We start from the raw sequence: 22,272 nt of genomic DNA, 5'->3' as shown, positions 1-22,272 counted from the left end.
GTTGGAGGACAAATAATGGCTTGCAAGAAAAAGAGTTTGGAAAGTCCATTAACATCTTTAAAAAAGATTTTTCAAAGCCAGGGATATGAAATTAAGAAAAAAATCTAATTTATTCTTCTTTGCTGTTTATTTTCTTCTTTGAATTAAAAAAACAGATTATCCCCTTCTTCAGCTCTATTTTCATTGCTAATCTTTCATCTTTCTATTTCATTTCTGGCAAAGCAGAAGAGGCTTTGCTCAAACAGGGGTCATTTGAATGACTTGTACTTTTTTATTTCCATTTTATTTACATTTTAATCTTTATAACATCTCTTCTCCTGCATATTTCAGAGAGATCATATATTTAGAATTTGCTAATGTGTTGAAGCTCATTTAGAACAAGTTTTACAGGTGTTTTATAAGCTCACAAATGGAAAGGCAAATCCAGACCCATCTCTAGAGACTTCCAAGTCTCTGTGGCATCAGGATCAGTATGGTTCCACTGCACAGGGAGAGCATTTTGGAATATGGTGCAACATGACCCTCATCATGTGGTTTGAGACCCAGGTGACAATGCAGGATTGGATGGGGTAGGGAGCGAGGTAGAGCATGTGCTGCATGGATCCCCAGTCCTGCCCTTTCAAGCAGGTACAAATAGTGATCAGTGAGTGCTCTGCAGCCATTAGCTCTGCAGCCATTCTGCCACCTGAGGAAGACAGTTCCTGCTCCCTCCTAGACTATGTGTGGGGAACCATTTTTGGGTCGGGGGCTACTCACCAACAGAAAAATCAGTCAGGGACCACACACAAGTCAGAAGAAAGCAAAAAATAAAAAAACCCACCTCAGGCTGTGTCGACACCGTGTCATTTTTCCGGAAAAAGATACACAAATTGCGAACTGCAATTTGCGTACCTTTCCCCCCTTTTTTTTCTGAAGAGGCTTTTCCAATATTTGGCCTGTCTACAGGGGCCAAATGTGAGAAAAACCTCCTCTTTCAGAAGATCCCTTATTCCTCATAAAATGAGGAATACAGGGCTTCCGAAAGAACACGCCTGTGTTTTCAGAAACTGTTCCGCATCCCTGGATGTGGCAGAGCTTTTCTGGGATACCTCTTTAGTGTAGACATAGCCTCACTGACGTGGCCTCAACTGAAAAGGAGAAAGACACTCCCCACCTTCTCCTCACACAGAAGAGCCTGGGGGGAGGGGGGCGGACAAGCTAGTAGATTTTGTGTGCTCCAGCCCCGCAGTGGGGCTTTGGGCAAGGGGGGACTTGAGCACCAGTGTGGGCTCCCCAGTGCTAAAGGGAGCCCTGAACCTTGGGAGCAAAACCCAAAAAAGCCAGAGACTGCATCCAGTAGGGTTGCCAGGTGCCCGGTTTTTGCCTGGACAGTCTGGTTTTCACTGCCTCTGTCTTGTAAAAAAACAAAAACAGAAAATACTGTACATGTAAAATATCCAGTATTTTCTGTTTTTCTTGGACAGGAGGCCGGTGGTGACATTCTTCCCCTGTCACATCATGGTTTTTTTTGGGGGGGGGAGGGGTTTTGGCTCAACCAGTTTTTTTCCCACAACGTTCATTTGGGTTTTTTTTTTTTAAGTATCTGGCAACCCTAACATCCGGCTCCAAAGCCTTAGGTTCCCCACCCCTGCTCTAGACCCTTCATGGAGATTACTCAGCAGCTGGTCAGATACTCATGCTTGACAGTAGTGCTACAGAATCAGAAGTGACCATCTAGTCTGATTTTGAGATGGCTCACAGGGATCAGAGATGGGAGGACACATTTTTCACAAAGGTTCACTCAAAGTTTTTGTTTAAGGTAAAGCGATTTGGCTTTTCTGCAAAAACTGCAAGAGAGTTGTTTTTCAATTAAAGCCTACGAAAATCTGAAAAAAACAAATGTGTTGCTGGGAAACATGGTACCTATGACAGTGTGAGCAGACATGGAAGTCGCATAGTGGCCGTCTTTTTCTCTTGTACATGAGCTATGAAAAGAGAAGATGGAGGGAACACAGACTAGGTCTACACTACTAAGTTTTTGCGCAAAACTGCTTGGTTTTGCGCAAAAACTCGTGGAGCATCCACACCTCAAGTGCATTTTTGTGCAAGTAAAACGAAAGAACAGATGGGTTTTTCCAGTGTAGGTATTTCTCCTTCCACAAGGAATAACTCCTTTTTGCTCAGGAGCTCTTGCCCAAAAAGATGTGTGTGGACAGGGAAGAGGGGTTTTTTGAGCAAAAAGAGGCAATCGAAAAAAGCACAAGTGCCCTGGTGGCCATTCTCTAAATAGCAATCAGAGTTTCTTTTCCAGAGAGCAACCATGCAATCTGGACACTCTCTTTTGCAAAAGTGCATCGCTTTTTTGATGCTCTTTTGCAGTGTGGAATGCTCTCTTGCGCAAGAAGTTGTTGTGGAAGATTTCTTCTGAAAAAAGCTTCTTGCACAAGAAGCCTGTAGTGTAGACATAGCCAGAGAGAGAGAGAGAGCAGATACAACTTCTCTTAACCAGTGGTTCTCAAACTGGTGACCTCTTTCACATAACAAGCCTTTGAATGAGACTCTCCCTCTTCCCCTTATTAATCAAAAACACTTTCTTATATTTAACACTAAATGCTGCAGGTGGAGCGGGGTTTGGGTAGAGACTGACAGCTCATGACCCTCCATATTATACCTCACAACCCTCTGAGAAGTCACAATTCCCAGTTTGAGAACTCCTGTACTAACTTCCTTTATATTACCAAATTTTAAATGTGTGTTAGAGGTCTCCCCCTGTGGCAGAGTCTGTTGGAGCTGTAGATTGAGAGCTCTTGCTCAGGTTATGCATTTAGCTCTGGAAGTCCCCAGAGTGCAAGTGAAGATGGCATCTCATACACAGACACAAGTGATCATAACTATTAGGTAACACAATCAGGGACCCAAAACAATATAAAGTGACAAAGAGGCCAAAGCACAGGCAGCAAACTATGAGCCATGGAATGTTCCCAGAGGCAACCAGGTCACAAACAATCTTTAGGAGAAAATGTGTTCATGTCATACGCCACATTCACTGATCCATCTGAATAATGAAGATAACGAAGACGCTTAAAAAAGCTCACACTTACAGGATATGTCTAGACTGGCATCATTTTCCGCAAATGCTTTTAACAGAAAAGTTTTCCGTTAAAAGCATTTGCGGAAAAGAGCGTCTAGATTGGCACGGATGCTTTTCCGCAAAAGCACTTTTTGCGGAAAAGCGTCCATAACAATCTAGATGCGGTTTGCGCAAGAAAGCCATTTTCGCGATTGGGGCTTTTTTGCGCAAAACAATACCGCGTTGTCTACACTGGCCCTCTTGCGCAAAAGCATTTGCGCAAGAGGGCTTTTGCCCGAATGGGAGCAGCATAGCATTTCCGCAAGAACACTGACAATCTTACATGAGATGGTCAGTGTTCTTGCGAAAATTCAAGCAGCCAGTGTAGACAGCTGTCAAGTTTTTCTGCAAAAGCAACTGCTTTTGCGGAAAAACTTGCCAGTCTAGACGCAGCCACAGTGTGTTTGCAGCTTCTGCGGAATAGGAAAAGAGGCTCACTTTAGTGAATGAGTTGTTTATAAATTTTGTTCCTCTGTCTATAAAAAAAAAAGGCAGGAATCCAAGCCCTGTCATGAAGGCCATTTTGCAAACCCTTTGCTCCATACATGTATGTGTGTTGTAAAATTCTGTGCCACTGATTATGCTCCATTATATCAAATTACATAGAGGATATTATACATTTTAGCAGGCTCTTGACGGCAGTATTCCCTACAGCAGGGGACATAGCAGATATGTGATGTATATTATGCTGAGAGCAAATTTCTGGCATTTGACATAATTGAATTATCCATATTTATCAGTGAACTAGCCCCCTATCTATCAGATTATGCTTAAACTAGCGTTTGAGTACATTCAGGTTAATGTACAGATGTAGGAATGAAGTGGCTTTTACTCAGAAAGATAAATCCATTCTGCTTTGCAGTTTACGTTCTGCGCATGGTACCCAAGATGAAGCCTGATATATGTGTGTATTCTTCTCGAAGATTCCTCTGTGTGTGTGTGTGTGTGTGTGTGTGTGTGTGTGTGTGTGTGTGTGTGAGAGAGAGAGAGAGAGAGAGAGAGAGAGAGAGAGAGATAGATAGATAGATAGATAGATAGATAGACACATCGGCATATGGAAGCATTAAACAACAGTTCTGCACAGTACCTGACCTGTCCTATGTCACTGCTATTGCCTGAAAAATGACCTTAATGCTCAAAGGTATTTATCAATGGGAATTAAGTTCTAAATACCCATTGAAGATCTGGGTTCTTGATCACTGCTGGAGTCAGTATCTAAAGCTAGTCATTTTCTTTAAATGCACATACAGAATAATGAAAGTTGAGAAGAAAATAACTGGCTGCTGTGCTGTTTTACTACAGCGTGAAGGTTCAAAGAATGCTTTGCTAAATCGATCTTATTTAAAAAGAAAAACTGAACGCATTTTCTCCCTTGGGCAAACATTTGAAAAGCTGAAGACTAAATTTTGCTCATTAAATACAAAAATACCTGCTAATTGGGGATATCTGCTTCTCCCACAAGACTCCTAACACTATCATTGTTGTACTGATCTTTCTCTGGATGGGAAATCATTAAGGCTGCATTAATGTTCCGCAAATTCCTGACGACTGGTTTAGAATATTCTGGGCATGGTCTGTTTTAATTAGCAGTGTTTGCTCGCAGTGCAGTTAACCAGCTCCAGTGTCAAAAAAGTTCATGGTGGTTTTAATGGTGCATCAGCAAACCTGGCTGGATGACTGACTGGGATAATGAAAATCGCAAGCATCAACGCATTGCTGAATAGCATTATCAGCCCTGGGGATTAGTTTGCTGTGCATGTGAAAAAGGAAATCCTTCTTTCACTACAGTCACATGGGTTGCCCAGGGAGAGAGTTTAGTGTTTCATTTGCTGCACATGATTTGATTGTTCTGCCATATATTTACCTGTGATAACTGAAAGTGGTGAGTTTTAAAGGGACACCATTTATTTTAAAATCTGTCTCCTCTCCCCCTTCCCTCCCACCTTAATATCCTATTGTTACAAGCAACATCTAGTGTTACTGTGACTGAAGTCAATGAGGAAAAATATATGTTCCCATATTTTCTGTTTGTTTACTTTGTGCACTTGACAGTGCTTTATGCAGGGTCAATGCCACATGTGACTCTGTCAGAGATCTCCAATCTGGAGGGTGGAGAGGCTCCACTCTTGCTTCCAACTATGGCTCCACCATCGCTCCACCAGCCTCGTGGCTCCCTTTGTCTTCCTGGCCTGGGGCAATGGTGCGGGGACACAAACAGGCTAAGGAGGGGTAAGAGCTAAAAAATGTGGGGACTACTGCTCTATAGTCATTTATTTATTCACATCGACTGTGTCTAGACTGGCCAATTTTTTCCAGAAAATCAGCCGCTTTTCCGGAAAAACTTGCCAGTTGTCTACACTGGCTGCTTGAATTTCCGCAAAAGCACTGACTTCCTACTGTAAGAAAATAGTGCTTCTTGCGGAAATACTATGTTGCTCCCATTCAGGCAAAAGTCCCTTTTGCACAAAAGCTTTTGCGCAAAAGGGCCAGTGTAGACAGCTCAGATTTGTTTTCCGCAAAAAAGCCCCGATCGCGAAAATGGCAATCGGGGCTTTTTTGCGGAAAAGCACGTCTGGATTGGCATGGACGCTGTTCTGCAAAAAGTGCTTTTGCGGAAAAGCATCCGTGCCAATCTAGACGCTCTTTTCCGAAAATGCTTTTAACGGAAAACTTTTCCGTTAAAAGCATTTCCGGAAAATCATCCCAATCTAGACGCAGCCACCATGTCTATACTATAGATGGTACAGCAGCTTAGGTACAGTGCTATAACTACGTTGCTGTTGTGCCATCACATAGACGTGTCTCACAGAGATGGAAAGGTTGGGTTTTTTCCCATTGCAGTAGGAGCTGCATATCCCGAGCATTGTTAGCTAGTTTGAAGAAAGTATTTGTCCATCAACCTCCCTCCCTGCATCTACACTAGAGGTTCAATTGGCCTGGCAGTGGCAGTCAGGAGTATGAATTTTTCACACCCCCTTAGCACCACAGCTATATGGGCCTAATTTTTAAGTGTAGATCAGATCTTTGTTTCCCTTGATGACTACTGAATTGTGTCAGGATAGGATTCGTGTGAAGTAGAACACGCCTATCCGAAAACTAGTCATGAGCCTTGGGATTATCATCTAGGACAAAACCAATTATATTGAAGGGGCCTGATTCTGATCTCAGTGAATCCAGTCTAGCACTGTTGATGTCAATGAAGTTATTCTTGCCTTATGCTGTAGATGAGACTCCCCTGTGCACTAGGAAGTATGAAATTGGTAGTTTAGTCATGCACATTTTCTATCTCAAATACTGAAAAGTACTGAATCAGAGGTATTCTCCCTTCTCACTAGCATGCCCTTACCTTGAGGAGCTGGCATGAACAGGGTGGTCAAGAGGAAATGAGTCAAGAGGAAAAAAGCATGTGCTTTTTTAATGTAACTATCTCATAAACTCAGACACATGGGACCTGATTCTGATCTCTGGTGGAAGGCCCAGATTCAACGACTCTTTTAAGAACATGCTAACTTTCAGCACATGCGTGAGTCACCTTGACTTCATCAGGAATTAAATGTGCGCTTAAAACTTGTTTCAGTGCTTTGTTGAATAAGGATGGGACTTCTCATGTTCTTAAAATTAAACATATGCTTAAAAGCATTGATTGAGTGAGGCCTAAAAATTTAGGACCACACTGTAGCCAGTGGTGTTACACTAGTCTAGATGAGATCAGAATCAGATCAGGCCCATGAAATAGTACTGATTTTAGCACCTATGGCTACCCCAAAGTTGCTACAAAGTTGACAATTATTGCTGTGCAGCACCACTTAAAATCTGATATGATAGAACTAAAGAGACATCATCAGCTTGAAATGTAGTTAGATGTGAAAATATGAATTAAATGCACCTGCAGCTATTAGCTGCCTTCGAGACTCACTGTCATATTTTTTATTTACAGTCACATATTCATGTATTTTAACATTTGTTTTTGCTTTTGCTGCATCAGAGACGCACAGATACAGCAGGTAGAATGGCCTACTTGTATCAGGAAACTAAAGCTATATACCAAGTGGTGTCAGATGCAGAGAGTAAGCAAATTGCAAAAACAACTGAGAAAAGAGCTTTTCTCCTTCTGAAGATGTACTTTGTTCGCTTGGATAAGAGCTACTGAAAATACATGGGATTTTGTGATATCATAACATAATCCTTGACCTTAGAGAAAGTCTGCAAAGGGTTGTATTTTCATGATGAATAAAAGGTCTCAGGGTTTTCAGAGAGCTTGTGTTCTTCAGAGCCTTCCCCACAAACATTTGGTCACAGTCATTGTCAGTATTGATTTCCCGACACAAAGTTATGCGTAAACAATTATCCAAAATACAGGGAGTGAAATCTTAGCTCCACTGAACTAGGCAGGCATTTTGCCATTGACTTCAGTGGGAGCCAGGGTTTTACTCAAGGGCCAGATTACCATATTTTTACACTTTTTTTTTTAATCGCTGTAGGGAATATACTTGTCTTCTGTATATGCCAATTCAGTTGTGCTGGTGAATTTCAGCCAACTCAAGTATCACAATCAAGGTCCATTGAAATCAGTGAGAGTCTTTCTTTGATATTAATGGGTTTTGCATGAGGTTCATATTGCATGTATAGCTTCATGAAAACACCCCCATTTAAGTAAATTATAAAATGTCACTGGAACCACTAAGTACTAGGGAACTGCAACAGGATTCAACTGGCCATACCTAGGAGTCCTATCAGAAACTAAGCTTTCACTCTGTTGGTGCATGATATATTTATTTAAAAGCTAGGTATTACATAGCAGTCTCAAATTCTCATAAAGCTTCCTACTTTGTATTGCATAATTTAAAGTTACTGGAAGTATTTTTTATTTGGGGGCTTTTTAAAATAGTATAACACAGTAATGAGTCAAGTGACCTCTTAGAATTGAAACTGGAGTTAGATAGTGGGCCAGATTCTGCTCTGTGTTACTCGGGTATAAATCACAAAGATTATTTCAAGTTCGTATTCATGTCCCTAGACTAACTGGACATTACAGCTCTTCTTCCTTCTTAAATTTTTGACCCAAAATTTGCCTTTTAAGTTTTTATGAGCTACCATGTTTAATAGTGATTAGCCCCAGAAATGTAACAGAAAAATCCAATTCTATCACATGTGAGATGTCACAAGATGAAGCGATGAAAAATTTCAGATTGGCACAAAATGCTGGTATCTTCTATAATTTGGGTATTTTAAGTGTCACAATGTATCAAACTGTCATAAAAATTGGAGACGTCAGTGGCTTATATTGTTGATTCCTCTTGCTTAGAATCAGACACCACTGCAAGCTTCAGTGATTGGTATTTCATAAAGTGTTTATTCCTTGTCTTCCAGCTGTCATAAAGCAGATGAGGAACGAGCAATGATAGTTAATATGAAATATATTAACTGTTTCTCTTTATTTAGCTTTGTTTAGAAAAATAGTATATAGCATGGGTAAGCCAAATGGATCAAACAGCTTATTGTTTGTTGGTTTCATCAAACCTTTGTTTCTCCCAGAAGTCTTTAATTCTCAGCACAGGTGGCTACAAATGTCAAATGATATACTTTCTGGGTAAGTGGTTCCTCTATTCTTAGTGGTCCCGAAGCCAGTACTGAAAGTATTGTGTCTATCTGCATTGCAGGAAGCAGATGAAGCTTTGCTATGTAATCTGGAACTTCAGCTTGAATCTCAGTTCCTGCAGGATGACATTAATGCCACAAAGGACAGGTACAAGAAGGTAATTACATTGAATTCCCCATCTCCCGGAAAGCTTCCTTCCAGAGAGGAGTCAGGAAGGAGGAAAAAAATGCGTTGCTAACCTTTGATCTGTTTTAGTGGACACTTCAAACATCTACAGGGTAAAAGTTGGTTGTTTTGTTTTATTGTATAAGGTTTAGACATGTACAGTGACCTCAGGGAAGACAGGGCACATTGGTGAACCAAATACATTCAGTTCAGTATTCTGGACCAACAAGTAGGCAGTTGTATTTTATCAAAGCTCACTCACTCAAGGCCAGCAGCCTGGAATCATTAATGTGATTAGCAGGATCTGCCTGAATCATCTATCATCATTTCATCTACAGAGGAGCCAGTTCTGCTTGAATCTTTCTGAGTACCATGCTATGCAGCTAGGTCAAGATCCTCAAATGTATGTAGGCAGGGGCGGATATAGGGCAGGGCGAGAGGGGCGGCTGCCCCAGGCCCCGCGCTTCAAGAAGCCCTGCGCATGCACCGTGGCAAAGGGGGGGCCCTGCCAAATTGGGCTGCCCTAGGCCCCGGAAAATTATCATCTGCTCCTGTATGTAGGCACCTTGCTCCCACTGAAATCAGTAGGAATCAGGTGACTGAATGGCTGTGATGATTCAGGTACTTACTCAAAGGCACTACAATTTGTTTCGTAGGGTTGCTTCATTCAAATTCTTTAAAGAGTCTGACTGGAGGACTATAGCCTGGCATTTGTTCGGAAAAGACCAACATTAAATACCTTTAAGAACCACATATAACCCGGGAATAGATTTGGTAAAAGGAGGGAAACAAACATTAATCCTTTTCTGCAGTTTGCTGGATTTTTTTCCCAGTGATAGTGATGGACACAAGTTTAAGTCATTGGGACAAAAACTAGAACAGGGTCAATGGTCAGTGACTCAAATAAGAGGCTGGACTAGGTGAATGTTTTCTGAGTGCATTTACAAAGTGTCGACTGAAAGGACTCAAAGTCCTACACCTTGGCCATACAAATGAAAATAACCCCCTTCCATTGGCCTTTATTTCACCAGTAACAACCTTTGCTCCTTCCACTCTTCCTCCATCGGTGATTAAATCACATCGTATTTGTTCCCTTAAAACATGAATACATAATACTGAATTAAGAATATGCTGCATCTCATCAGTAATCCAAAAGCTTTAGCAAAGTACTCTCTCTGAATGTGGTGACTGGGTTTCTGAACTGCTAACGCACGTAGAGCCAGTTCAGATGAATGGAAGTCCACTAGAGTCAGATTGGCATGCATTTATGACAGATCTGGATTTGATCCATGCCTTTATAATGAAAGAAGTTCTCAAGAAATAAATCATAGAAGTGCAGTCAGGCAAATTGAAATTTTCACTCCACTAATTAAAATGATTTTACTCCATCACAGAATCTCATGGAAATACAGACCTATGTCAGCATTTTACAACAGATCATCCAAATGACCCCTACTGTGACCAACATTACAGTTGGAATAAGTGAGGTAAGTGTTTCATCAAGTAAATAATTGCTGTTTAGCAAGCACTCACAATGTGATATTTCCCCTAAATACCTGAGATATTCCAGCTACTTCCTATTCTAAGCAGAGGGAGGTGCTATAATATCTATGAATACATGTGGAATTGCTAATGATGACTATAGAAGATCAAAGTTGGAGCACTGAGAAACCAAAGTTAGCTTTAGGAGATTAAATATCGAACAGGATGGCAGAAATCTTTGAACAGGGATTTATATTAGCCTGGTGTAATCTGGGAAATGTATCTATCAACCCTCATGTTAAAAGGCTAGTCCAGTAGCTGTAGGCTAGGCCCTCTCCAAACAGGCAAGATGGGGCAAGAACAGAAGACGTGAACCCTTGTGAATCAAACTGATTAGATGAAACAAAGGTGAGACAAAGGTGGTGGGTTTCACTTTCGCACCCATGTAGAATGTTCCCTAGGAAACAATTATTGTTTGGGAGTGAATGGCATAAGCAGGCATTTATCAGTCTGCTCCACAAAGCAGCATTTTCCTTTCAAAGGAAGTGAACTACTTTAAACTGTAAGCAGTGCTTCTACAAAGCCTCCATTGGGAACTTGAGACCATGAAAATTATGTAGCATGAGCCAGAGGTATCATCTTACCATTCATTTTGTCTTTTCAGATTGTCTTCAGGTACTGAACTCTCTGGTGGCATGTTTACACCATCAGACTTTCTTTTTTCTTTTTTTCTCAGGAAAAGCTGATAGCAGAAAGGAGAATTCCCATCTTGAAGACTCAGCTGGAAGAGTACAAGAGCATTCTTTGTCAGCTGCAGACTCAGAAATTGAAACTACAGACCGAGGTACTATACAACTAACTGGACAGTCTACAGTGACTCTTAGGGTGTGCCTAGACTACAGGGTTTTGTCGACAAAACTAGACTTTTGTCGAAAAAACTATACCTGCGTCTACACTGCCGCTGAGTTCTGTCGACATAACGTCGACAGAACTCAGCAGCTTTGTCGATGGCTGTAAACCTCATTTTATGAGGAATAACGCCTTTTGTCAACAGAGTTCTGTCGACAGAAGGCATTATTGAATCTACACTGTCCTTTTCGTCTACACTCTCATGTCAACAAAGTGGCTTGCTTTGTCGACAGAACTGGATGTAGTCTAGATGCTCTTTGTCGACTGCAGCTTTGTCGACAGTATCTGTCGACAGAATTTCTGTCGACAAAAGCCTGTAGTCTAGACATATCCTTACTGATTCAGGCTAGTGAAATCACAACAAATCAACTTCTAACATTGGAAAACACAGTGTGGCTGGCATTTAATGGGCTTTTGCGCATATAAATTATTTTCTACAAATAAGATGGATGAATGAGAAAGATTTTTTTTATTTGAGCTTTACCTTTCTCAACTTCCTCCTTCTAACAGACCCAACTGCGTGGGATGAAGACTTATATTGTTAGTTTCAGAGGGTCAGTTATTACTGTGTGATATCTGCTTAGTAGGATGAGTAAAAGCAGGTGGAGGCCTTAGTCCAGTACATGATGGAACAAATGCCCAGATCACAACTGGATCTCTGATGGACAGTCTTAGCAGACAGGCCAAGGACTCAAAGATCCATGGACTGATTCTCCCCTCCCACCCACCAATCCAGTATAAAATGTATTGGCAGCATAGGCATTGGCTTCTGCTCAATCCCTTCCTCCTCCCGGGCCCTGCCCCCTCTCCACCCCTTCCCTAACTCTGCCTGCCTCTTCCTGCCCTCATTCTGCCCCCACCCTTTTCACCAAGCCTCCATCCCTTCCCCAAGCACACCTCACAAGAGCCACCACTCTCAGCTGTTTTGGGGCAGCAGGAGGTGGTGGGAGAGGGGGGCAGGAGTAGATCAACGGGGATGCTGGCAGGTGGGTGGCATTGGGGGAAGGGGGCACAGTGCAGAACTTGGCTGCCCATGGATTCTGAACACCCACTGCACCCATCGAGTCAGCACCTGTAAGTGTAGGGATAAAACCAGAGGTCTTCAGAGCTGTCAGTTCAGTGATTTTCCTCAGGGCCTGTGCTGTGAGGGAGGTTGCATTGGATGATCACAACAGTCCCTTCTGGCCTTAAAAATCTATGAATTTCCTCAAAAAAGGCATGTCAGGTTTCATACAGCAGCCGACATACCTCCCTGAGAATGCTAACCAATGAATTAGCCCCAGCCAGGGCCCCCGGCAGCAACAGTTTCTGTGTCTGTGCAGTGCTGACTCCGAGAGCATGAGTCCCAAGGACTTTTCCTGCAGCTCCAGCCTGCCCCAGCCAAGAACTTCATAGTGCAGCTTAGATCTTTGGCCGCAACCCACCCAGCATTGCGATCCTGTCAGGCTAGGCTGAAAACAACAACCTAGGCCATGAATGTTGGGACCTATCCCCACCTGTAGGAAGGAGCTAACTAAGGGGTAGTCATAGCAAACAGTTAGCTTAGCAATGCAAGGAAAGGCTCCTTCGTGCCGGTTCCAGGGAGGGGGTTCTGATGCACAGCACCTCCCAGAGATCTTGGGAAGCACAGCCGGCCTCCACAGCTCTTATGCTCATTGCACAGAGGGGTTGGGCTCAGGCCACACCTCTTCCTCAGCCTCCTCTATAGAAACTGGAGAGGGAAAGAGGCAAAATGGAGATGTTCCCCGATCTTTTTATAGCTTCTGCCAAGGGCGAGAATCCCATTGTTCTTACTGTGGAAAAGGATGGAGTCCAGCCACATGAGCCATTGCATAGGCATATCAGCCCTCCCAAGAAAAGCCACTCGTATTCACCACCTCCATCCAGGGACTGTGCCTTAGTATCTAGCCCCCTCATCCAGGGACAGCCCCCCAACAGTTCTCACACCTAGAATCTGTCCCCCATGCCCTGGATGCACCTACTCCCCATGCCTCAATCCTCTGCCCCACTCCTCACACCCCCGTGGCCCTTGCCCCCTTCAGCCTCCTCCCTGCACTTGCTGGTCTCCTACCTCGGCTGCACATAACTCAGCAGTGCAGCCCACCCTGCCCACCTGTCCCTGCGAGCCTCGTACTGGGAAACTTGCTCCAGCCAGAGTCAGCGGACCCACGATCCTGCAGGATGGGCGGGACTGAGCACTCTGGTCTCCTGTTGATGCTACTAGGCCCAGTCCTGCCTAGGCCTGATCCAGGGGTCCTGGAACTATTTGTTTGGTGGAGGTGCTGAGAGCCTTTGAATCAAGTGATAAACCCTATGGGTATGTCTACCCTGCCACCCTAGTTCGAACTAGGGTGGCTAATGTAGGCATTCGAAGTCGCAAATGAAGCCCGGAATTTAAATATCGTGGAACGAGGTGTACCGGTAGTTCGAATTGGAGAGCCTAATTCGAACTACCTACTCCGTGCCACGGGTAGCCGCGGGCACGGAGTCCGCACTAAGGGGGATTTAAAAATGGCGGCACCTGGCAAGATGCAAATGAAGCCCGGGATATTTAAATCCCGAGCTTCATTTGCAACTTCGAATGCTTACATTAGCCACCCTAGTTCGAACTAGGGTGGCAGGGTAGACATACCCTATATATGATGGAAACTACTTCAAGATGGGGGCGTGGCAGCATCCCCAGCACCCTAAATTGCAGCACCTATGGCCTAATCCTGCACCACCCATTTTTACAACCAGCACCAGTTCTATAGGTGCCCCTCCCAAGTTAGCCCTGAGGGTGTCTCACAGGCCACAGCTGTGTGCTGACAGAGAATCTCTGCCCTATAGACTGGTTACCAATGATCCCTTCTTAGCAAGTGTGACTGTTTGCAAAGGAAAACAGGAGGTGTTACAGGAATTGCCTAATCAACTAGATACATGCCAGCGGAAGTAACACTTTGCTGCACGGCTCCGAGTTTTCTTTTGCAAGAGACTCAGCACCATCTTGTGGCCAACCGACATCTCAGTGATGTATTAATAAAACCCCATTTCTATGCAGGAGTCACAGCTCAGATGGCCGTTATTCTACAAGCCAGAATTCTCTGATATTAACAGTGAAAGGAAACTCCCACATTCTGCGTCCTTGGTCATCATGTCACAATACCCTAAGGCTACATCTGCATTGGCAAGATTTTGCGCAAATACTTTTAACGCAAGAGTTTTGCATTAAAGTATTTGCGCAAGAGAGCGTCTACACTGGCATGTGCTTTTGCTCAAGAGATGTGCTTTTGCGCAAAAGCTTCCATGCCAGTGTAGATGTTCTCTTGCGCAAGAAAGCTCTGATGGCCATTTTAGCCATTGGGCTTTCTTGCGCAAGAAATTCATGTTGCCTGTCTACACTGGCCTCTTGCGCAAGAACAGGTGCGCAAGAGGGCTTTTTCCTGAGCGGGAGCATCATAGTTCTTGCGCAAGAAGCACTGATTTCACACATTAGAACGTCAGTGTTCTTGCACAAGAACTCCCCTCCAGTGTAGATAGGCAGCATGTTTTTGTGCAAAATCAGGCACTTTTGCGCAAAATCATGCCAATGTAGACACAGCCTGAGGGTTAGATGGTGCTTGCTTGCCATATGTGACTCTCTCCCGTTGTTTGGGAGGGTCGTGTCAGTGGCAGGATGCAGCTTGTCACATTAACAAGTTTGTCGGTCGATTGCTACCCACGTACTGCTTCTCACTGTAACTTGGTCTGCAGCCCTGCACACGGGACTCCCATAAGGCCTACGGCAGCAGAGATGTCAGATATAGCAACATGGCTGTACCAGTATAGGGTGACCATCAATACTGTTTTTAACTGGACGGTCCCTTATGTGAACCCTCTTGCAGGTGTCCCATTTTTTTTGTTTTGTTTTTGAAAGAATGGGCAAATTGACCCATATTTTCTGCTCTGGCATTTCTCCAGCTGGTCAGTCACAGTCAGTGCAGCTGCAGCAGCCTCCTGGCAGGTGAATGCGGGCAGGCAGTGTAAGGAGCCTGTGTGTGATAGAGCAGTAAGGGGGTGTGTGTCACCCCTCCCCAGGTGCACCCTAAAGCACAGGGGGCTGCCAGACCTTTCAGGCCGGGGGTCTGAAGCCCTGATTCCTGGCACCTGCCGCAGGGCTGAAATCTCAATCCTGGGTGCCCCCTTCCCCTACTGAGTTCCTAACACTGCCCAAGCTGAAGTCCTGATCTGTGGTGCACTCCTCCTTTAAGGGCTGAAGCCCAAAATCCTAACAACCCCTGTGGGGCTGAAAGCAGGAGTCACTGAAACTGGGAGCAGCAGGGTGACTCCTGGATTCTTGGTGCTCCCCATGCAACAGATGGCCCCGAGCCCATGCACAGAGCTGAGGAGGGGATGTTGCCTCCCCCCCCAATTTCAGTAGAGGTTCTGGGCAGTCCCAGGGACAGACCCACTCCTTTTATCTCCCTGCCCACTGGCCAGTTTGGAGTTGGGAAGCCAGAGCTGGGCAGTGTGGGGCAGCTGCTTCTCTGGCAGGTGATACACAGGAGTGGCAAGAAGGGGCATGCACCCCCCAAACACCATGGGCAGGAGGATCAAGGGGCCAGCCAGCAAGCCCAGAGTCTCTGGGCATTTGGGGGGGACTAACTGGGAGCCCTGGCACCAGTAGCAGCATCCATCCCTGCGCCCAAACTCACTGGCTGTGGTAGGGGAAGTGGAGCAACACAGCCCCAGCTTGCTCTGCTCTCCTGGCACAGTGCTTGGGGGAGGGGCTGGACCATTCCACTCACCATTGGGACGCAGAGTAACATGTCTGAGCGAGTAGACCAAGCTGGGGCTACCACTGCTGGTGGGGGGGGGGCAATCCCCCTGCTGCTGGCACCGCCCCCTTTGCTCCAGTAGTCCCCCAGGGAAAGTGGTGGGACAGGGGCAGAGCAAGGGTGGGGAAGAGATGGAGCTTGGGGTAAAGGGAGGTTGTCCCAGACATTCCCCAGGTTTGGGGCGGTCATGTGGACCCTGGCCTCTTGTGTCACCCCTCACCTGTCAACCCTGACTACACCTTAGCCTGAGGGCACCCCCTTAGCTCTCTTTCTCCCACTTTTTACAGCTGGGGGGGAGATACATTTTGGTGAGGGGCAATACCACATTGTTCTGATTGATTGTCATCGAACTCCTTTGCATTCGAGCAACTTCCCCTGGTGACCCACATTCACCATAGGGAAATATAGTCACCCCCTACTAGAAGCTGTCTTAGAATTCATCCGCTGTAGTTTCATAGAGCACCTTTCATCTAAGGTGAGCTTTATAGTCAGTAATGATACAGGTAAGTATGATAGTCCCCAACTGTTGGCTGGAAAGCCTGAGGTAGACAGAGATTATAGGCCAGATTGTAGCTACCATTGAGCGGAACAGGTAGCTTTCTTCCCTCTGTGCTCTGGGCCACTCAGCAGCTTTGGTAATCCTTAGGCTTGTGCCCTTGGAGTGCCAGTTGCAGGGAGTATTTAGCAACTTTGTTGGTGCTACACCACCAGCTGGAGTGGGGACTGGGTGGGATGTGTGGCTAGAGCCAAGTTCCCGCAAAACCAGTGGTTGTGCAAGAAGAATGCTGGCTGGCCCTCCACAAAAAGATGAGAAGCAGTCATGAGCCTGCACTTCCCAGAGAAATTCAGGCTGCCTGGTCTTCCGTGGGCAGAAAGCTCTGACAATTGCTCTCTACACAGTGTATTGATGAGTCTTCTCACCTGCACATGCAGCATTGTAGTCTCTAAACCAACACTGAAATGCTGGGTGACTTCCCTGGAACCATACATAACATCTGCAATGGAGCCAGGAATCAAACCTAAACCTCATGTTACCACCACAGCCCCCAAATCAGCCTTCTCCGTCCGAATTTCAAACCCACTCCCCCGACACACAGACTCCCTGTAGTTTGCCAGGGACCAGATTTGTCATTGTAAAGCCCAGCATCTTACTTACTAAGGCTGTTGGTGTGGGCTATAATGGGTATATTTATAGAAAGGCCTTAGTTTATGTTTTCATTTATGGGACAGGATCATGGCACTGGGTGAGATCAACAGATGCATTTCTTAAATATGAATCAATAACTGAATGGAATGAAAATGCATTTTCAGAGCTTGTCCAAGACCTTCATCAAAATTATTTATCTGGCCCACTTAGATGTCCTCTGAGAGACATCTTCATAGTGAGAACTGATGGGCAGTCTTCTGACCTAAATACTTTTTCAAAGGAAAATGCAGATTTGTAGCAACCAAAATGGTTTGCAGGAAAGAGTCAGTTTCAACACAGCTCTCAAGTCCAACTATTTGTGTGGGAAAGTTTTGAAATTCAGTTAATTTAGACTTTCAAAAGTTTTTTTAAGAGATCAAAAGGTTTCAGCATGATCAAAACCAAACATTTTGATTTACCCAATGGGAATGTTGTTTCAGGTTATTGGTCCACGGGGAATTTTTGAGGTTGCAACTTTTCATCTCACTGCAGGATGGGAAAAGAACTGAAATCTCAAACTCTCCTGGGATGAAAAAGCCATCTCCCGCCATTTGTATTCATGACACCCAGCCAACCAGCCATGCATAGTATTGAAGTCAGCTTCCTCTTCAATAACAGTGCCAAAGGCTACTACTTACTGTCAGTCATTAGTCTGATGACTTAGAAAAGTGTGTCTCATTTAATGATGCCTCTTAAAATGTCTGTCAGTCCCCGTATGGGAAATGCTGTATATTATTGCTCTCCACTGTCTTTATTTCAGACCACCATGCTGGAACAAGCTATTAAGAGCACTCAAGAGAGTTATGATGATGAGGTTCAGCTCTACAACGAACAGATTGAAACCCTTAGGAAGGAGATAGAGGATGCCGAAAGGACCTTGGAGAAGTACACGAATGACTGCCACCAACTGGTGATATATCAACAGTCCTTGGAGAATGAGCTGGAGCGGTACAAACGTATCATTGAGAATGAAGACAACCGGTAGGTCGTCTTTCTGTGTGGTGGGTAGGGTGGACAATGTTCTAATTTGTGAAAACCAGACACTGAGTGAAGGAACCTCCCACCACCGCTTCTCCTCTTCCCCCCAGGGTCCTTACCTGGATCCACCTCTTTCTCTCAAGCCTCACCCCCCTCCTGCTCCTCTCTCTCCTGCCACCGAGGCTTGTTGCTCTCTCTATCACCATCCCCCTCCCAGCTGAACAGGTTTTATGGGTGGAGGGGTGACTAGGGCAGGATGAGGAAGGAAGAGCCTCACTCTAGGAGGCTGGGGTTGATTGGGCAAGGTGGGGAAGAGAGATACAAACCTTGGGATGGAGGTGTAAGAGGGGAAGGAAGAGCCTCACTCTAAGGGTGGGACAGTTGACTGGGGCAGGGCAGGGAGAGCTACACTCTGGGGTGGGGGGGCGTGACTGGGGAAGGGAGAGCTGCAGTCCAGGGATGGAAGAGTGAGTGGGGCAGGGCAGGCAGGGGAAGGAAAGCTTCAGTCCAGGAGGTGGTGTGGTGGGTGAATGTGGCAGGATGGAGGAGCCTCCAGTACCTCTCTCTACTGGAACAGTTGCTGAGTGCTCTACTGTTCCTCCAGACTCCTACAGCAGCTGCTGCTCTTTCCACTCCCTAGTGCAGAAGCTGGTTAATGCAGGTAACTGGACTTTTAGGGCATGCCTACACAGCAGGGCAAACGTCGAATTGAGCTACACAACTTCAGCTACGTCAATTGCGTAGCTGAAGTCGAAATAGCTTAACTCGGCTTTTGGCGCTGTCTACACAGCAGGAAGTCGAAGGAAGAACATTCTTCCCTTACACCTCATAAGTGAGGGTTACAGGAGTCAGAATTAGAAGTCCTCCAGCTCCACATTATTTCAAAATAATGGCTTGCTGTGTAAGTGTGCATTTTGTTATTTCAAAATAACGTCATTTATTCCGAAATAACGCTTCAGTGTAGACATACCCTTAGGCTACGTCTACACTGGCATGATTTTCCGAAAATGCTTTTAACAGAAAAGTTTTCCGTTAAAAGCATTTTCAGAACAGAGCATCTAGATTGGCACGGACGCTTTTCCGCAAAAGCACTTTTTGCGGAAAAGCGTCCGTGGCCAATCTAGACGCGGTTTTCCGCAAAAAAGCCCCGGTCGCCATTTTCGTGATCGGGGCTTTTTTGCGGAAAACAGTACTGTGCTGTTTACACTGGCCCTCTTGCGCAAATGATTTGCACAAGAAGGCTTTTGCCCGAATGGGAGCAGCACAGTATTTCCTCAAGAACACTGACGATCTTACATGAGATCATCAGTGTTCTTGCGGAAATTCAAACGGCCAGTGTAGACAGCTGGCAAGTTTTTCCGCAAAATCAAATGATTTTGCGGAAAAACTTGCCAGTCTAGACACAGCCTTAGTGTCCTGTCTGCAGTGCTGACCAGATACTGCCAGGTTCCCTTTATGACTAGATATTCTGATCAAAACCCAGAAAACTTGCCATCTCTAATGGTGTTTCCCAGGGGATTGTGCAGGTGCCTAGTATTTGAAAATGGGGATTTGTTTAAGCCAACTAAAGCCTATGTGAACTCCTACTGGGTTCTCAAAGCAGTAACCTGAGTTCAGTCGTCCTCATTCAAAGTCCACTGAAACCAATGGGGAGAGGGAGCTCGTGGCCAGTGCGAAGAGAGTATGAAGTTCTCATTCAGCCTTTGAGTCTAATCACCATTTGGCTGTCCTCTTTTTGTTTCTGTACACAAATGCCAAGTGTAAATTATAAAGCATTTCTATGATTCTGTGACTGGCTGCCTCTGCAGAGCTGTAATAGCCACTTTTACATACTGGGGGCTACCTATTTAAAAATCTGCTGGAAGTTTGGGGCTAGATCCTGAGAAGAGAATCACCATTGTAGAGCTTAACTTTTAGGTGTCCTGCTGCCTAATGGAAACACAACCTGAGTCAGGTTCCTAGGTTCCCTATGCTCCCTGGGAATGATGATATGCTTCTGAATGCATTTTGCAAAATCCATGAGGGATAACTCAGTGGCTTGAGCATTAGCCTGCTAAACCCACGGTTGTGAGTTCAATTCTTAAGCAGGCCAGTCATTTAGGGATCTAGGCAAATCTGTCAGGGATGGTACCTGGTCCTGCTGTGAGGGCAGGGGAGTGGACATGATGACCTCTCAGGGTCCCTTCTTGTAGGTATATCTCCATATATTATTATTATATATCTACAATCCAATGGGATATTAATGTTCAACTAAACAGGATGTTTTAAATGATAGTTCACAGGGCATGCGTTGGACAAAACATCATAATCACATTATCATAGTGAATACGGGAGAGCTGGTATGCTAATCTGAGGTTCAACATGCCACACCTCCCTGCTAGACTCCAACCTCACCTGTGCGCACGCTCATTGGCCCAGTGCCCATTGAATTATTTATAAACTGTGGTCCAACTTCAGCAGGAAAGATTAAGAGACTTCTCTGGCAAAGTATCCCACATCTAGTAATTAGGATGCTCACTAAAGAGATAAGAAACTCAGCTTCACATCCAGATGAGAGGGGAATTGAATTTGGACTTTTTCCTATCCCACATGAGCACCTTAACCACTATACTACGGTGTTGGAGGGGGGGGGGCAATCTAGAGCCAATGCCCCATTCCCTTCCCCCACCGCACAGCCATTTGGTATGGGTTAGATGTGCTCTGAGCATGCCTACCAGAACAGGGCTTTCAGGTTTGCTACATGGAACAACACCCAGTTGGAAGATCTTGCTGGGGCATAGGTATGAGATAGCGGCATAAATGCAGGCACTTGGGAGTTGTAGAGATTTCAATGCCCAGGGATGCTAGACACCTCCAGGATCAGATGGCAGCTAAGCAGATCTCATTGGTGTCTAAATGTAGGACTTAGGTGCCTAAGTCCATTTTTGGAACTAGCACTTGGCTCTAGCCACAGGCAAAGTATTTTTTTCCACTGAAGGTTCCTGTAACATCCCCCAGAGTGCAGTAGCCTGTGCCCATTCAGGCTGTTGCCTACACTGCTATATTAGTGAACAGCAAAGCCCTCCAGGCACCATTCACTCAGCCTTCAGACGCACACTCAGCAGAGTACTCGAATGTTCTCTCCAGCCACTTATGAACTGGATACAGGCAGACACCAGCAAATCCCAACCAGCCTCAGCCTCACACCCCAGAAATGTGCATCTTACATTGTTCAAGGCCCAAGTGCATTACTTTGCCATTCTGTCAAAGGGTCGTGGATAGTCACCAGCCTTTGTAACCTGACCACTCCAGCTAAAAACACACTGGGTGAGATTAAACACGAGACAGATTTATTAACGACACAAAGAGAGAAGTTAAGTGATTTATAAACAGTCTAGGCATAGGAGTTCAGAATTATAAAAAAGAAATGAGATACAATTGCTATCTAATTCCTAAACTTTATCAAGCTAAGTCCAGTTTGAAGTAACAAGTTTTCTCTTACCATAAAACCTATAGCAGTCTGTGATAACAGGAAAGCTTTTCCCGTTAGGACCCCTACCTTTGTTCAAATGGTTCTTTTTCTTCCAACTGATCTTGTTGCCATCAGTGTAAGTTCAGGAAGAAAGGTGGGCTGGTTATGCCTCAGTCCCTGTTTTAGTGTCTCCTCGGGGTACTAGAAAGAGCCTTGCTCTGTCATGAGGGCTAGGCAGTCCCAAAGTGTTATATGCTTGCACAACTGACTCTCATATGCCTTGTAGATCTCTTGTTTACAACTTCCCCTGCTGGTAGATGGCCAGTGATGGTTGCTTTTCTCCCCTTACTTCATATGCCTTTGAGCTCCCACTGGTTCATTCAGAGCTGCAGATGATGTGCAAGTCAATACAATGCCTGGCTGGGAACACCAGAGGGAGCTTGTGTGAAGAAAAAATGGGGAAAGACAAAAAGGTCAGATAGCAAGCGCTGTTGTGCTGAGTTAAGTCAGATAAAATCTCTAGTTTAATTTTATTGGCCACTTTCTTATTTGCAATGATCTGCATATGGTTTGAGACTGACAATTTCCCTCTGCATT

At 44.9% G+C, this 22,272-nt stretch overlaps 1 protein-coding gene across 1 annotated transcript in view; it reads left to right on the top strand.

Annotated features, from left to right (window-relative positions):
* Positions 1 to 22,272, top strand: part of BFSP1 (beaded filament structural protein 1) — a 53,289-nt gene that overhangs the window by 26,515 nt on the left and 4,502 nt on the right. The window contains exons 3-6 of the mRNA XM_006116388.4: positions 8,770 to 8,865; positions 10,268 to 10,360; positions 11,092 to 11,199; positions 18,007 to 18,227. Of these exons, the coding sequence (XP_006116450.2) occupies positions 8,770 to 8,865; positions 10,268 to 10,360; positions 11,092 to 11,199; positions 18,007 to 18,227 (518 nt within the window). The remainder of the gene's footprint in view (positions 1 to 8,769; positions 8,866 to 10,267; positions 10,361 to 11,091; positions 11,200 to 18,006; positions 18,228 to 22,272) is intronic.

Source organism: Pelodiscus sinensis, chromosome 3 (genome assembly GCF_049634645.1).
Source record: "Pelodiscus sinensis isolate JC-2024 chromosome 3, ASM4963464v1, whole genome shotgun sequence".
In the NCBI taxonomy this organism is placed as follows: Eukaryota; Metazoa; Chordata; order Testudines; family Trionychidae; genus Pelodiscus; species Pelodiscus sinensis.
Note: the sequence above shows the minus strand (reverse complement) of the source record. Positions and strands in the feature narration are given on the sequence as shown.